The sequence below is a fragment of the Manis pentadactyla genome, chromosome 3 (assembly GCF_030020395.1).
Source record: "Manis pentadactyla isolate mManPen7 chromosome 3, mManPen7.hap1, whole genome shotgun sequence".
NCBI lineage: Eukaryota > Metazoa > Chordata > Mammalia > Pholidota > Manidae > Manis > Manis pentadactyla.
In genome coordinates, this window is record NC_080021.1 from 99,688,228 (window position 1) to 99,705,648 (window position 17,421).

General features: G+C 41.8%; 1 protein-coding gene across 2 annotated transcripts in view; it reads left to right on the top strand.

Moving 5' to 3' along the window:
- Nucleotides 1-11,333: 11,333 nt before the first annotated feature.
- CCDC3 (coiled-coil domain containing 3) overlaps nucleotides 11,334-17,421 on the top strand; it is an 81,082-nt gene continuing 74,994 nt past the window's right edge. For both annotated transcript variants that reach the window (XR_008996355.1, XM_057498198.1), the window contains exons 1-2: nucleotides 11,334-11,885; nucleotides 14,203-14,377. Coding sequence is in view for 1 of the 2 variants with exons in the window: in XM_057498198.1 (XP_057354181.1) it covers nucleotides 11,512-11,885; nucleotides 14,203-14,377 (549 nt within the window). In the remaining variant the exon portion in view is untranslated. The remainder of the gene's footprint in view (nucleotides 11,886-14,202; nucleotides 14,378-17,421) is intronic.

Below are 17,421 nucleotides of genomic sequence, written 5' to 3' on the forward strand. Positions count from 1 at the left end.
TGTTAGTCACATGGACATTTAAATGAAGATGTTTCAGAAGATGTGGACCAAGATAAAGGTTTTTGTCTTCAAAGGCAAATTTTTCTCTCCCCAATTTATCAGTTCTGCCAGTTTGACTTTTGGTGGCTGCACACCCAAGAGGGCAGGGTCTCTGTCTGACTCACTGCTGTATCCTCAGGGTCTAAGATAATGCCTGACACATAGTAGGTGAAGGTTATTTGTTGAAACACGAATGTCAAATGATGACTATACAGTGTCAAATAATCAACCCATGCTTAGTATTTCCATTAAGTAATGAAAAATTTACTCAAGAAAATGTTGGGAATTTGATGGACTTACAGTTACAACAGGATTTGTTACAGCCTCATCTCAGTGACTTGAAAAATCAACTAGTCTGTTTCTGTTTTGCCAACTTTGAAAGGGCTGCTAGCAGTGTCCTCATCATGACAAGGGAGTGAGGAAGTGATCACAGTGTTTAACCAAAGTACTCTTAACACCTGCCAGAGAGCAATGCATTTCTATGGGCTGTTTAACCCATTCTTTTTCTAAAATGCTTATGCTTAAAATGATGTAGACTAAGATGACTATCAAAAGTTCAGGCCCCTTGTTTCTGTCCTCTCTTGACAGGACAGAAGTGTCACAGACCCATTGTCATTGTAAAGGTCATTTAGGCTAAAGATTAATCCCCAAACTGCGTAAACCTGGAGCTGTTATAGACAATGGCCACATGTCCTAAACCTGGCTCCTGAAAATATGCCATGTATTAATGTTCAGGGGAAGAAAAATGCATGTTTTTTCTCAGCAGTCCCATAACATTCCTTTTATAGAACAAGATTCCAACTGAGTTTTAACATACAAAATTATCTCATAAGGAGACCCCATTTGGGAGCCAGGGGACCCCAGGCAGGGATTCCTAACCCTAAGATGCATTCCCAGCACCCCCAACTGCCTGTAGTTATGTGACCCTGGGCAAAGCATTTCATCTCTTGGGACTCCAGCTTCTTTATCTATGAAATAACATTGGCTTTCTGCCTCCCAAGGATACCAGAAGGAAAAATGAGTCAACGTTTGCACAGCACATTGGGAGCCTCTGAGAAAACCGCTGCATGAGTAGGAAATATGATATAATAGGGAGAATGTCTTTTATTTTTAAGTTGTTGGTCTCTGGCCAGCCTCTCTGGGTCTATTCCCTCTGTACAAAATAACAGTATTAAAAACAGGCAAATGTAAAAGAAAGTTCTAAACCTAATTCAGGTAGGATGTCTTATATGACTCATAGCTGGTGGAGGTTCTTGTCTGTTCATTTGTTAACTTTGGGGTGAGGAAATATGCAGGAGAGGTAACATGATGGCTATTGAAAGAAGTATTTGACTTTGGACTATATTTAGACAACAGATAGGCTCTCCTGTTGGAGAACAGCTATAGGCATAGGTGGAGAGGCCTAAATGTGGAGCTCATCAGGATGGTCAGCTCTTGGAGGGTAGGAATTGAGCCCTGTGTCTTTCCATCTCCACTGTCTTTCCAGTGCCTGACATATAGCTGCTACTTAGTTTGTGTGTATCCAATGAATGAACTAAGACCTGAATTGTGACTTCATCACTTTCCAGCTTTGTGGTCCTTTTCCTTAATTGTCAATTGGAAGTTATAACACCATCTTGGCAGGTTGTTGTGAGGATTAGATAAACAATATGTGTAAAGTGCCCAGCATATGGGCTGACACTCTTGGGGCCCACAATCACAGTAACTGGCATTCATCCTGGCCTTGGTGCAATCAAGGAGAGCAATGGTTTAATCTTTTGGGAACTTGGTTCCTCATCTATATAAGAGGGTGACAAAATTTGATCTACTTAGAAACTCAACATCTAGAACATAGTCCAGTATGATAAGGAGCCCTGATGACCCTTAAAGGTCCTTTATGCTAACATACAGCAGGAAAATACATAAATTAGATTTATGAAACAAAGTGAAAGACCATTTGACTACCACCAAGGTCAAGACATGGAAGGTTGCCAGGACCCCAGGAGCCGGTCATGGGCCCCCAGATCATTTCTACTCTTCTTTCACTTAAGATATATCATGTGCATGTCATCTGGAGTGTTAAAAATATATTAATTGTGATAAACTATTTGAATATGTGAATGTTCAACAATATAAACCACTCCCTGATTGCTGGCAATTTGGGTTATTCCCACAGAGGATATTAAGTTCTTATAAACACAGACCTGTTTTGTTCTGATATGTCTGTTGCTTCTTGTATGATTACTACCATTTCAAGCATTGTAGCTGTACAATATACATTAATATCTGGAAGGGCAAATTATGCTTGCCAATCCTCTTTCAGAAATATATTAGCTATTCTACTTATTAATTTTTGTTCTCTCTCTTTCAAAAAATTTTAAATGGTCTCAAACTTACAGAAAAGTTGAGGTTCAGTACCAACAAATTTTCTTCCCGAACTATTTAAGAGTAAGTTGTTCCATGATGTCCCATCAGTTGCAAATGTTAGTGTATTTCCCAGGATCAAGGATGTAGAAATTGAAAATTAGCATTGATATATTACCATCATTGAAATTTCAGACTCCATTCAAATTTTACCATTTTCCTATAATATCCTTTTAGCAAAAGGATCCAGTTCAGAATCATGTGTTGCCTTTAGTCTTTTGCATGTCCTTTTCATTTCCTTCAATCTGGAACAGTTACTGGGTGAACTTGACACTTTCAAAGATTATAGGCCAATTATTTCATGGACTATTCCTCCATTTGTGTTTGTCTGATATTTCTCCATGGTTTTATCTATGTTATACATTTTTGGCAAGAATATCATAGAAGTGATGCTGTGGTCTTCCTATTGCATTTTATCAGGTGGCATATGATTTCAATTTGTCCCATTACTCAGAATACTTATGTTGATTTGAGTAATATCTGCCAGTCTTCTCCCACTATTTATTCTTTTTCCCTTTGTAATAATATTTTGTTGGGAGCTATTCAGAACTATATAAATATTCCTAAAATGTTCTGTTTATTAATTCATTCATTGAATAGCATGGATTCATTGTTCCTTATTTTAATCTATAGGTTATAATCCATTACTATCATTGTTAATTTAATTGATTACTTCCCAGGCTTGGCTTTGTGTATATGTGTGCATGTGCATGTGTGTGTGTTGACATGTCTCTACTGTTCTTTGAACACTATGTTACTTTTTGGCCCAGCAATACTCCTGGCTCATCTGAGAATTTTCATGTCTGTGCTCCTAGCCACTCCCTGGAATCAGTCATTTCTCCAAACAGCTATGGTTTCTTTTAGTGGAGAATGATATTTAGAAACTAAGGTCTGTACTCAGCTCTCATCGCTACTGGAGTGTTACTGCTCCTAGACTTCCTCAGTGGACAGAGCTAGGGAGTGTGTGTGTGTGTGTGTGTGTGTGTGTGTGTGTGTGTGTGTGTGTGTGTATGTGAGTGTGTGTGTATCAGGGAGCCCCAAAAGTGTCAGTAAAGTTTTAAGCTTTAACAATTCAGTAGTTCCGATGCTATAAATTAATAAAAAAAAAATAATCGGGAAATTTAGTTATTTATACTTCCTTACACTGAGTTTTTTGAATTTTGGATAATATATTTTCATTTAAGTTCTTGGTCATGACAGTTTTTGAATGAGAATTTCTGAGACCAGTGAATTGCTTGGGTACCTCTGTCACCTGCTCTACTTCCATTAAATTTTTTTCTTGTGGGATCACATCAAAACTACTATGTATGCATTAAAACATAATTCTTCCAACAAATTAGGCAACCCAAAGTGGACAAATTCCTACAAAGGCACAAATTACCAAAATTGGCTCAAAAACAAATAGAGAATCTGAATGGATCTATAACAAGTAAAGAGATTGAGTTAGTAATAAAACAATGTCCCACAAAGTAAAGCTCAGGATCACATAACTTCACTGATATATTCTACCACATGTTTAAAGAAGAATCAACACCAATATCTTCCAAAAAGTACTCATTCTATGGGGCCAGTCTTACCTTAATAACCAGAACCAAAAAATATATTATATCACAAGAAATGAAAAATACAGACCAAAATCTCTTATGAATACAGACTCAAAAATGTCCAATAAAATAATAGCAAACTGAATCCAGCAATGTATAAAAAGGATTATACATCATGAACAAGTATAATTTATCCCAGGAACACAAAGTTGGTTTAATGTATGAGAATCAATACACCATATTAATAGAAGTAAAAGACAAAACCACATGATCTTATCAATAGAAAAAGAAAAAGCATTTGATAAAATTCAACACCCTTTATGAAAAACCTTCAACAAATTAGAAATTACATACAGAAGGGAACATCCTCAATGTGGTAAAGGGCACAACTAACATCATATGTAATAGTGCAAGATTGAAAAATTTCCCCCATCACCAGGAAAAAGACCAGGATTTGCTCTTGCTATTTCTATTCATCATTGTACTGGAAGTTCTAGCCAAGGCAATTAGACAAGAAAAAGAAATAAAAGGCATTAAGATTAGAGAAGAAAAAGTTAAACTATATTTGCTGATGAGATGATATTTTATAAAGAAATCCTAAGAAACTGACAAAAACCACTGGTGCAAATAAATGATATAGTCAAGACTGCAGGTTGAAAAATTCAATACACAAAACCCAGTTGTATTTCTACATATCGTCAATGAACAATCCAAAAATGAAATGAGGTTAGGAAAACATTTCCATTTATAAGTAATATCATAAAAAATAAAATGTATGCAATAAATTTGATAAAACATGTGTATGACTAGTACTCTGAAAACTATACATCCTTGAAAGAAATTAAAGAAGACCTAAGTAAATGGAAAGACATCCCAGATTCATTGATTAAAAGATTTAATATGGCAGTAGTCCCTAAACAGGTTTACAGTTTCATCCCAGGAGTACAAGTTTGGTTTAACACATGATGGCTAGAATAAAAAGTATAGACAAACATTAGTAAGGATGTGGAGAAATATGAACCATCATACATTGATGGTGGGATTGTAAAATGGTGTCATTGCTTTGGAAAACAGTTTGACAATTCCAAGAAATGTTAAACATATATTTACCAGATGATCCAGCAATTCCAGGCCTAGGTATTTACATTTACCCAAGAGAACTGAAAACATATGTTAATACCAAAACTTTTAAATGAATGTTCATATGAGTGTTATTCATAATAGGTAAAAAATGGAAACAATCCAAATGTTCAGTGACTAATGAATGGATAAACAAAATGTATCTATACAATAGAATACTGTTCAGCCATAAAAAGTGACGTAGTACTGATTCATATTACAACACAGATGAACCTTGAAAGCCTTATGAAAAGTGAAAGTGGCCTAACACAAAAGGCCACGTATTCTTTGATTTCATTTATAAGAAGTGTCCAGAATAGGAAAATTTATGAAAATAGAAAGTAGATTTAGTAGTTGTCAGGGGTTGAGGGGAGGGGAAATTGGGAGTGACTCATTATGGGTCCAGGTTTTCAGTTTGGGGTGATGAAAATGGTTTGGGATTACACAGTGGTGATGGTCACGCAACCTTGTGAATGAACTTATGTTCATACGAAACCACTAAATTGTGCATCTTAAAAGGATGAATTTTATGGAATGTCAATAAAAGAGCAAAATAAATGAGAGTCTAAAAGAAAACCCTCATTTTTTGGATGATCTGAAGGCCGGAATGATAAATGAAATTTTTTTTATGTCACTGAGGAGCAGCTGATGAAATACAAAATTTGAAAGTTGATTAGAATGGTGGGTAGCACAATATAGTATTATGTTGACTCTGAAGGCGCATTTCCCCTTCCCTCTCCTTGGTCTGTGTCCTCTTGGGTGTGTTTCTGATGACTAGTTGACTGAGGAAGAAATAACTCAAAACTGGTTTGCAGATTATTCTGTATTATGTGAGAATCAATCAGCCAGACTTAGGGCTGATGCGGAAGGACACTAGTGAAGGAGAATACTCCTAGTGGTTAGAACTTTGAGCAGCACATTTAGTTGTACACAGTTTCTAGACTGGCAGACAGCCACTAGTACAATGGACATTAACTCCTGGGTACTTGATAGTGGTTTGATTGGATGGTATAGTAGTCAGGATTCTCCAGAGAAACAGACCAGTAGGTTATATATGTTAGAATATATGTTTATAGATATTTAGGACACATACACACACACACACACACACACACACACACAGATAAATTGTCTCACATGATTATGGAGCTTAAGTCCATGATTTGATCTCTGTAAGGTGGAGACCCAGGAAAGTCAGTGGTGTAATTAAATCTGAGAACCAGGGGCGCTGCTCGTATTCGTATCCAGATAAATCCCATTTTGAGGGAAGAAGATGGGATAAGGTGTTCCAGCTAAAGTAATGAAGCATAAAAGAAAGTTGGGGATGGGTGGTGGTGGCAAATTTATCTTCCTCCACCTTTTGTTCTATTCAAGTCCTCTATAGATTAGGTGGTGCCCACCCACCCTGGTAAGGGCAATCTACTGAGCCTGACGATTCAACTGCTAATTTCCTCTGGAAACAGCCTCACAGACATACCCAGAAATAATGTTTATTCTGGCCCACTCAAGTTGACACATACAATTAACCAGCACAGGTACCTAGGGACTTGAAAGAAATAGGATGAGAAAATTGGTGACAAGGACGTCTGGGGAAGATGGACCTTCTGGAATGGTCAGATTGTGAAGAGCTTTGTGTCCCATGTGAATGATGACCAAAGGCATTTACTGAAGAGAAGCGCTTAGTAATTAGGTGGACAAATCATGTACTCTGTGGATGTCAGCAGAAAGCATGGCCATGGCAGTAGGGATGGAGGCTATGCATTGATTCAACAACATGAATTCCCTTACCAATGCTGACCTGCTAACACCACTGCTGAGGGCCTACTGCATCAGGAACAGGGATCAACACTGATCCCCTAATCTGGTCCCATTCACTGGGGGAAGCAGCCAGTCACCTGGTTGAAGGTTGATTACACTGGGCCTTTTTCATCTTAGTTGGGGCAGAGATTTGTCCTCCCTGGGATACGCACATTCTGGATATGAATACTCCTGCCCTGCCCCACATCGTTTCTGCCAGTAACACAATCTATGGTCTCACAGAACCACTTAGCCACCATCATGGCATTTCCCAAAACATCGCTTCTGATCAATGATTTCTGCAGCTTTTTCATAACAAGGGGAATAAATACAGCAAAGGGCTCTTGGCATGGAGTTAATTGGTCTTAGCACACAGTCCATCACCTAGAAGAAACTGGGCAAACGTTGAAAGCTTACTAATGTAAAGTAATAGCTTACTGAAGACTCAGTTATGGTGGCAGTTGGGAGTCAGCACCCTGAAAGGATGGGGTACCGTCTTAAAGGATGCTGCAGATGCTTTGAAAAAGAGCACAATATATAATGCTCTCTCTCCCACAGTCAGAATATAATGGTCTTGGAATCAAGGGGTGGAAGGAACTCACTATTAAGCCCAATAATTCACTCAGAATTTTTGCTTCCGAGCCTGTCTACGTCAAGCTCTGCTTGTTTGGAGTTCTTAGTCCCTGGAGAGGAGCAGCTCACCAGGGGACACACTCATGCCCCCGTCAGTGAGGCCCTCTGCCAGACCTTACAGAGAAGAAAAGCATAACTGAGGTGTCTGTGAAAAATCCAGGAGACAGACCCCTCAAGGTGCTTGCTTCTGGAAAATACATTCTGGGTAGTTTTGGGAGAGTTTTGATTCTGTCAAGTTTATGTAAGAAGAGAGAAATCAGCCATGCGTATTGATTTTTATTTATTTGCTTGTCTAAATGAAAAGAAAAGTGAGAGTCTTAAGGTCTATAGAAGTAGATAATTCTTTTCCAGGCCTCTGAGGCACTTGAAGATGCAATTAAAAAGAAAAACCTTCTTGCTACTTTGTCTTCATAAGTTACAGCATAGGACTAAAATAGAGCAGGGCTGCTGGTTAATACAAAATTAATGTAGTCCAAGTACACATTCATTTTGCCCACATTGGTGATTATGCTAAGGTTATTACTATTCATATACTCACATCTAGAAAATGGCCTACTTGTGCCTTTAAAGCCTTGCCTACTTTGTCCATATTCTAGTGCTGTAGTTAAGCACATGGACTCTGGAGCCTGATGCTGGGGTCTGAATCCTGACTCAGTTGCTTTCTAGCTCTGTGATCTCAAGTATGCCAATTAATGTCTCTGTTCCTAAATTTCCTTACCTAGAAAATAAGGATGATAGCAGTATGTACTTCAGAGTACTGTTTGGAGAATTAATTTTGATAACACATGCAAAATCCTTACAACAGTGCTTGGCTCCTAGTAAGCAATTAATAAATGTTAGCAATTATAAAATTATACTTTGGTAATGATTGATGAAAAATCTGCTTGCCAGGAATACAAACCATTTTATATCTTCTCTGTCTCTTTCTCTAGGAAATCTGCAGAACACCTGTTAAATGACTGTCGGGGACTGAATTGTGTCCCCCTATCCCCCCATTCATATATTGAAGCCCTACCCCACAGTGAGACTGATTTTGGAGACAGGACCTTTAGGGAAGTAATTAATGTAAATAAGTCACAAGGGTGAGGTGCTAGTAGGACTGGTGTCCTCCTCATAAGCGGAGGAAGACAAACCAGAGATCTCTCTCTACAAGCCCACAGAGGAAAGGCCAAGTGTCTTGCCTGAGGGTTTCAGCCCTGGGCAAGTTCACTCCTGATTTGGTGAGACCAAAAAATGACAATGGAATGTTCTTGGGGTGAGAGGGTTTTTAAAAATTAGCTTTATTCCCATGGTGGCAGGTCATGTGCTAGAATCCCGTCTGCCTCAGGGCAAGTCTGCATGCTGTAAGCCCATCTCTACCTCTGGGCCTCTCTGACCCACAGTAGTCTCAGTCTCTGTCCTTGGCGCTGCCACCACTCCAGCCTCTGCTCTCCTGCAGCCTGGCAGCCCAGAGCACTGGGAGGAGCTCTTTATATAGAGTCAGTAATACCATACTGCCCACATGTGTGCAGTGTGCAAGCCAACCAGGTCAGGTAAGAATACTGGCCACAGGCACCTTCCCTTTCTCTGCACCAAGTGAGGACTCAGAGGGAAGTGGCTGTCCACAAGCCTGGAAGAGAAGCCACACCAGAAACCAACCTGATGTAATCTAGAACTTGGGCTTCCAGCCTCTCAAACCCTATGAAAATAGCTGTCTGTTGTTTAAACCCCTCAGTCTGTTGTATTTTGTTGTGGCAGCCCTGGCAGACTAAAACGGTGATATTCTGAAATTCTCTGATTTCCACGTGCAGTGAGAGACAGAAGTGTTGTGCTGACATAGTGTTTGATGTCACCCTTGAATACCACTGTGGGGACGCTGGGGATCCTAGGCCAGGGTCTTCACTGAACTTCAACCGCCTGGTGATGTGACTGGCCTGTTGCTAGGCTACCTCTTCCATACCTTCAGGCAATGAGCTATTATGGTGCTATATATAGAGATCGGCCCAGTACTCTGGGCGGAGGCAGAGACGCTAGTGCTGGACCTGCAGCCGGGAAAACAAGCTAGGTAATAAACCCTTTCACCCCAAAGAACGTTTTACTGTCATTTTCTTTGGTCACATTGAATCCATAGCGAACTTGCTGGGGCTGAAACCCATTGGCAAGACAAGCGCTCACTCCCTGTGTGGAAGGCTGGTATCTACGGGGGTGAGGGAGGGGGTGTCACAGTGGGGAGTCGGGAACACCATCAGGACTGAGCCCCTCTGACGATACCTATTTTCTACAACATTCGTTGAGGCTCTAGGCTGACTATTAGATGTGCAGGGAGTGGTTATTACTGGTGAGGAGCTCTTACTTTTCTTTCATTCTGCTTTTAGGCCCATCATGAGGATTTTGTGAGAATAACCACTTGGGTCACTTAGTCACTGACAGGATTCTGGACTACTGTAATCCCATGCTGGCTCTAGCCCTCCATTTCCTCCTGAACTGGCAGTGAGGGCTGGAGTCCCGACTTTTGCGCTTCTAGAGATGACGAAAGCTCTCGCGTGACGTCCTCCGATTCCCGGAGGCTGCCCTTCTCACGGCGTCCTCCTCTGGGTCCCTGTCCTGCACTGGTGGGAAAGCCCCAGAGCTGCCTTTCAAAAAATGTGCTCACAACAAGTATTCGTGAATTTACTTTTACTAACTGAAGACTATGGGTCGCAGAAGACTTGGGGATCATGGGGAGGTACGGCCCAGCATTAGAATTTTCTTTCCAGCTTCTCTATCATCTTTTCTCTTTACCCTTTTTTCCTAGAATTCCCTAAGAACTCTTCCTTTCAGTACAAACAAGAATTCAGCTGGGATGCAAGGCTCAATTTTGCAGAAACCCTAATTAACAAGGTGCTTGCACAACAAAGAGCCTTCCATTTTAAGGCAGTTTTGCTTATATATTTATTATAAATAGATGTTACATATAATATGTATGATAGATGAGTGCTGTATACACTATATGCATGATAGTATATGGTGGCATGATAAATGTACATAAGCCATCATAAATAAATTTATGCATAACAAACATCCTCTTTTTTCTTCTTACTATATTAGGGACATTAAAGGCAATTTAGAAATAAAAGGAACATTTTGTTTAGAGATAAAGATAAAACTGTTGAGCTTGGTCTCAGATGTCCTCACTGACCTGTGAAAAGGTGTTTGGGATTTACTTCAGATTTTATTTCTCAGGTGTAGGGTGTTCAGAATCCGAATGTAGGAATTTAATAGATCCCCTAGCTTTAGGAAAATCAGGGCAAATGGCTTTTGAAATCTTTTATAAGGCTTTCCTAATATCATCAAGAAATTAAATGAGAGAGAGGGATGCAAAACTTTACCAGTCCACTCTTAACTTCGTACGTAGTTAGCCTCTCGAAGGTACAGTTAGATGTGATTTCTATGTATTTTAACTGTAAGTGAACGACAGAGGAGCTGTAAAACGTATACAGAGTAAAACATGCAAGTCAACGCGAACTGCTGTCAGGATGCCACGCGTCTGGAACATGCTGTACGGCGGGAAGCTTTGGCGCAGCTCATCAGCCGGGCGCTCCAACAGGGCTGGGCCGCGGCCCCCAGCAACGCACTGGTCGCGCTCCCACCCCCTCCCCCAAACCGCGCGCCGGCCGCTACGCCTCGCGCAGCGCCCGCGCCCCCAGCTCCGCGTCCCGTTCCGCCCCGCCCCGGCCGCCTCCCCGCCCTCTCCCGCCGCCGCTCACGGCCCGCGCGGGGGGCAGGGCAGGAGGCGGCGGCCCACCCGCCCTCGCCATCCCTTTAAAGCGTGGCGGGCGAGGGCCGGGCACGGTGAGCCTGGCGGGCTGCAAGAGCGCCGCGCCGCCGGGAGACGCGCGAGCTGCCGGGCGCGCGGGGCTGCCTCTCCCGGCCCGGCGGGACTGGCTCCCCGGCGCCGCACGCGCCCGGCTCCCCGCCATGCGCCCAGGCTAGTGCCCCCGGGTACCGAGCCGCCGGCATGCTGCGCCCGCTGCTGCTCGCCGCGCTCTGCCTGGCCGGCCGGCTCGCACCCGCCCGCGCCTGCCAGCTGCCCTCTGAGTGGCGCCCCCTGAGCGAGGGCTGCCGCGCCGAGCTGGCCGAGACCATCGTATACGCCAAGGTGTTGGCGCTGCACCGGGAGGTGCGCGGCCTCTACAACTATCTGCCGTGGCACTACGAGGCCAGCGAGGCGGGGCTCCTCTACTCCGCCGAGGTCGAGATGCTGTGCGACCAGGCGTGGGGCAGCATGCTCGAGGTGCCCGCGGGCTCCAGGCTCAACCTCACGGGCCTGGGCTACTTCTCGTGTCACTCCCACGCCGTGGTCCAGGATTACTCGTATTTCTTCTTCCTCAGGTGAGCCCGCACCTCCCATCCACACGCCTCCCTGGCCCATTTGCGTCGCCTCCAGAGTCACCGTTTTCTGGGTCCAGGTCAGGAGCTCCGGTGGAACCCTGTCCCCGTTAGAGTATGCCTGGGTGTCTTCCCTCAGCCTCATTCTCTTCTGCTCCAGAGATCCTGGGTACCTCTGGCTAAAGTTTTGAAAAAACGAGGATGATTTCTGTGCTTGGTGCATAGAAGAGTGATTCAGGCAGAAGTACAAGGTGTTCCAAAATCCATTTGACCTATCTTTTTGTTTTTTGAAATTGGATTCAGTGGGAGTAGTTTGGGATGATGAGGGGAAAAATCAACTTTGAAATCAGACTTGTTGGAACTGTGTCTCTGCTCATCCTAACCGATTTTTGAACCAGTTGCCTTCTCAAGAACCTTGTTATCTTCACCTTCCTAATGTGAGAAACAAGGTTGGTTGAGACTGAAACACAGTAACTCATGCAGAACACCTGGTGCAGGTTAGCAGCAGAAGGAATGGTCTGTCTCTCTTCCCCCCACCTGCTCAAAAGCCTCCATGTGAGTGGTGTGGAATGTAGCCCAGCTGTCTTCTTGTATCTCTCCTATCAGCTGCCAAGAGCCCTCCATGCCAGGCTGTTCAAAATAGCAAAGGTTTATGAGGGGCCTGCCAGGGGTAAGACCCTGGGTTACAAAGCTTTGGAGAGGCTAGAGGTGAATTAGGAAGGAAGCACTCTCAGATCCAAGACTCCTGGAATCTCATCAAGTTCTATGAAAGTTGGCTTGCTGTCAAGATGGAATGCAGGTGTGTAAGCATTCAGTTGATGGGTGCAACTGAGGTTTGCAACAGAACAGCAGGTGGAACCCTAAATGCATGGGTTGTCTCCAGTTGAATATGGAGAGAAAGCTCACAACAGAATAGAACATGTAAATCAGTATTGTTAGTACAAGAATCCACAACTGTGACTGGTAAATGGTTCCAGTCTTCCCCGGCTGTGAAGTAGCATTAAGGACACCTGGAATGACTGTGACCTCGGGCTGCAGATTCACTTTTCACTCTTGAGATTTCATGTCTGTGAGAAAGAAAACAGTGAGTTCCACAGAGGGGTGTTCATAAGCTCATGGCAACACATGTTTTCCATACTGAAGCCAGAATATCTAAGTTTAGAATACATGGTGTTCTTTGTGTTGGCTTGAGCGGTTTAGCTAGATGAAGCTGAATTTTTTTAATTGCTGGGGGAAGTAGTTTCTAAATAAAGTCAGGAAGGAGTGAGATAGTACCCTTCTTGATAGAGAGAGACTTAACTCAAGAGTTTTCATGTTTTTGTTTAGAAAGAACACCGAGAACCCAGCTCTGAAACCATTCAACAATGAAACTTTATTTTCCAAAGGGAAAAGATGGAGTACTTGAGCAGACATTCTTTTTTTCTGATTTTTATCATGAGGTATAATTTTGTCCACCGGCTCTGTGGTGGTCAGCCAACTCTTTCATCTTTTACTCTGACATATTTACAAAAAGTTAGGGCAGAAATACCAAGTCAAATGGTAGTCTGACAGATTTCCATTTCACAGGGCTGGGTTGCTCTGTGTTGTATGAACTGCATACAAATCATTCCTCTTCTGTTACTCAGGGCCCTGCTGAGATGAGAACAGATTCTGGTCAGTGTCACCGGAGAAAGTGGCAGTGGAAACTCACCAGTGAGCCTTACGTGCCCCTTTAGGCCTAGGGTGTAACTTCCATCTCTCCTTTTCCTCTTTATTACCTTGTCTTTCCCACGAGCAATTTATGCTTGGCTCTATAAAATGATAACCAACATTTACACAGCCCTCACTCTGTGACAGGTACTTTATTTTTTCTAATGCAGTCTTTATACCGCCACCACCAAGTAAGTTATTATCATCCTCTTTTTACAGATTGGAATACAGAAACTTAGAGAATTTTAGAAATTCATTTCATGTCCGAAGATGAGTAGCAATGGTAGGATTTGAACCTGGTTCATTGCAACTGGCTTTCCTTTCACCAAGAAACAACACTGTCTATGAGAAGGAGGGCCCCTTGGGAGATACACAAATAGATGAACACACGTGCATGCACATACTTCCCCCTCTGCTCTCCCAGCCTCATCTTTTTGAAAACCTTAAGGAGAGACTCCATAGTTTGAGGCAGAGAAACTTAGAAATCGAAACTCCTCTAATGAAAGCCACGTGGGACAACGTCGTGTAATTGGTGAGACGGTCATAGTCTTCTGTGACTCTTGACAGAAGCTGGTACACCTCATGTGTGTCCAGCCTACATATCTTCCTTTTATTCCCTCTTCTACATTAGGATGGATGAAAATTATAACCTCTTGCCTCATGGAGTAAATTTCCAAGATGCCATCTTTCCAGACACTCAAGAGAACAGAAGGATGTTTTCCAGCCTTTTCCAGTTTTCCAACTGTTCTCAAGGGCAGCAACTGGTGACATTCCCCAGTGACTGGGAGATCCAGGAAGACAATAGGGTAAGAATTGGCTGTACCCTGTGCACAGCAAAATAGTAGCTACATCTTGTATGAATTTTGTGACCAAAGGAGACAAAAATACTCTTCCAAAAGCCCAGACTAAAGGGTATTATCCTCCTGTCTCTCCTTCCCTTCAGGGAGTTAAAAATACCCTGCTCATAAACTTTGGATTCCTGAGGTTACACTCTTTGGCATGGGCTTCCTCACACAGTGAGGGAACAAGACGGGATGAAGGCTGGCACACTGTGCCTCAGTTTCCTCTTCTGTAGAGTGGAAACAGTGGCATCTATGCTATAGGACTGATGCTATATAATTTATCTGTGTAAAAAATTAAATATTGTAAAGCCCTTGGCATAGTGCTTGACAAAGTAAATGCTCAATACATGTGAGCCATTATGAGAATTATCCTAGTTGTCATTGACTGCACAGGGCTCTAAGGGATTTTCTAAGAGGAAGGAAATGTCAAGGTAATGAAATGATTGTCATGGCTAACACATCTCTGATTCTCGAGTATAGTTGTCAAGATGTGGAGGTACAGAGTGGCCGAAGTGGCTGGGGAATGGAAGGGTCTGGATAATTTGGGGTATGAAAATAGAAAAGGGATCTTTCAGTCTGGGTCGGATGCCACAATTGTGGGGAAATTTTAAGGATGGTCTCTTTCCCACAGCTGTGGTATTGACGATTGGCATGGACCTGGCATGGGGGTGATTGTGGGGCTAAGTCAGTCGAGATGGCCTGTCACTGCCAGTCCCCCATCTGGTGTGTTTAGAGGAGTGTGGCAGACTGCTGGAGAGAGTTCTGCTGTGGGTACACTGTGGGACAGGGCTTTTTTGTGGGTTGGTGAGCCAGTTAGCATCTGTTGGGTGGCTCCTCTGGGCTTCCATGTGGAAGTATGAAATGTTGGTCATAGAGTTTCTCTCCTGTCTGACACCCACCCAACCTTCCAAACAAGTGGTAGCCACTATTCGTTTCTGGTAAATATTCAGTGAGTATTTTCATCCAACAAAGAATCCAGACGTGTTACTGACCACCATCTCTGACACAGTGGCAGCACTCTATGTACACTTTGCTAAACCTTGGCTTTGTTCACAAGTAGGTCTTGAAGATGTTTCCATATCAATATCAATGCATATGAAGTTGTCTTAAAAGGCTGCATAGTATTCGGTTGTATGGATGTGTCACAGTGTATTTAATCTAGCCCCCTATTGATAGGTAGTTTGTTTTGTTTCCACTATGTTGCTAGTACAGGGAGTGTGGGGATATATGATATTGTACATACCTCATTTGGTGGGATTGTAGAGTTCAATTTGCAGCAGATATTTTCCAGCATGCCATATGGGTGGAGTCACATGATAGGTTGAATTTTTTAGTTTGCTTCTTTTACTTAGCCTGATGCATGTGATAGTCTTCTATGTTGTGTGTATCAATAGTTTCTGCCCTTTTTTTTTTTTTTTATTGCTGAGAAGTATTTCATTATAGGGATGTGCAGAGGTTTTTATCATCCATTCACCTATTGAGAGGTATTTAGGTTGTTTCTAGTTTTAGGCTCCTGGAGCTTCTATACCCATACTTGTCAGGTTTTTGTGTGAATATGAATGTTGGTCTCTGTTGGGTAAGTATTTAGGATGGGTTTGCTGAGTCATAAGGTAAGTGTGTGTTTAGCTTTGTAAGAAACTGCAGACTTGTTTTTGAGAGTGGTTGTACCATTTTGCATTTATATTAGAAATGTATGAGCACTCCAGTTTTCTGCATCTTTATTTGTACTTGGCAGTTAGAAAAAGTAGACACTGTAATAGATTTGTGACATTTTCTCGTTGTGTGTGGGGTTTTTTTGTTACATTTCCACATATATGTGAGATCATATGGTACTTTTCTTTGACTTATTTCACTTAGCATAATACTTGCAAGGTCTATCCATGTTGCAAATAGCAGTATCTCCTTTTTAAAGGCTTAATCTATTGTGTATATATACTACAATTTCTTTACCCATTAATCCATCAGTGGACACTTAGGTTGTTTCTGTTACTTGCCTGTTGTAAGTAATGCTGCAGTAAACAGAGGAGTGCATGTATTTTTTTATAATTAATGTGTTAGTTTGCTTTGGATAAATACCCAGAAGTGGTATAGTTGGATCATACAGTATTTTTCTATTTTTAATTTTTTGAGGAAGCTCCATACTGTTTTTCATAGTGGCTGCACCAATTTTCATTCCTGCTAGCAGTGCATGAGGGCTCCCTTTTCTCCACATTCTCTCTAACAGTTACTATTTCTTGGCTTTTTGATAATAGCCATTCTAACAGGTGTGAAGTGATACCTCATTGTGGTTTTGATTTGCACTTCTCAGATGATTAGTAAAATTGAACATTTTTTATGTCTCTGACATTTTTGTGTCATCTTTGGGGAAATGTTGATTCATGTCTTCTGCCCATTTTTTAATCACATTTTTGTTGAGTTATATGCGTTCTTTATGTATTTTGGATATTAACTCTTTATCAGATATATCCTTTGCAAATATTGTCTCCCATTCAGTAAGTTGCCTTTTCACTTTGTTGGTTTCCTTTGCTGTGCACAAGTTTGCTAGTTTGATGTGGTTTTAGCTGTTTTGACCTTGTTTGAGGTGACAGATACAGAAAAAAAAAAAAAATTCTGCTAAGACCAGTGATGAAGAGTTTCCTGCCTGAATTTTCTTCTAGGAGTTTTATGGTTTCAGGTCTTAGACTTAGGTCTTTTAATCCATTTAGAGTTCATTTTTGTGTATGATGTGAGGAAGTGGTCTGTTGACATTCTTTTGTATGTTGCTGTCTGGTCTACCCAATACCATTTATTGAATAGTCTTTTCCGCATTGTATATTCTTGCTTCCTTTGCTGCAGATTAATTGTCCATATAACCATGGGTTTATTTCTGTGTTCTATTCTGTTCCATTTAAGTGTACCTCTGTTCTTGTGGCAGTACCATACTGTTTTGATTACTATAGCTTTGTAATAGTTTGAAATTTGGGTGCATGTTAACTTCAGCTTTGTTCTTAAGATTGCTTTGGCTATTT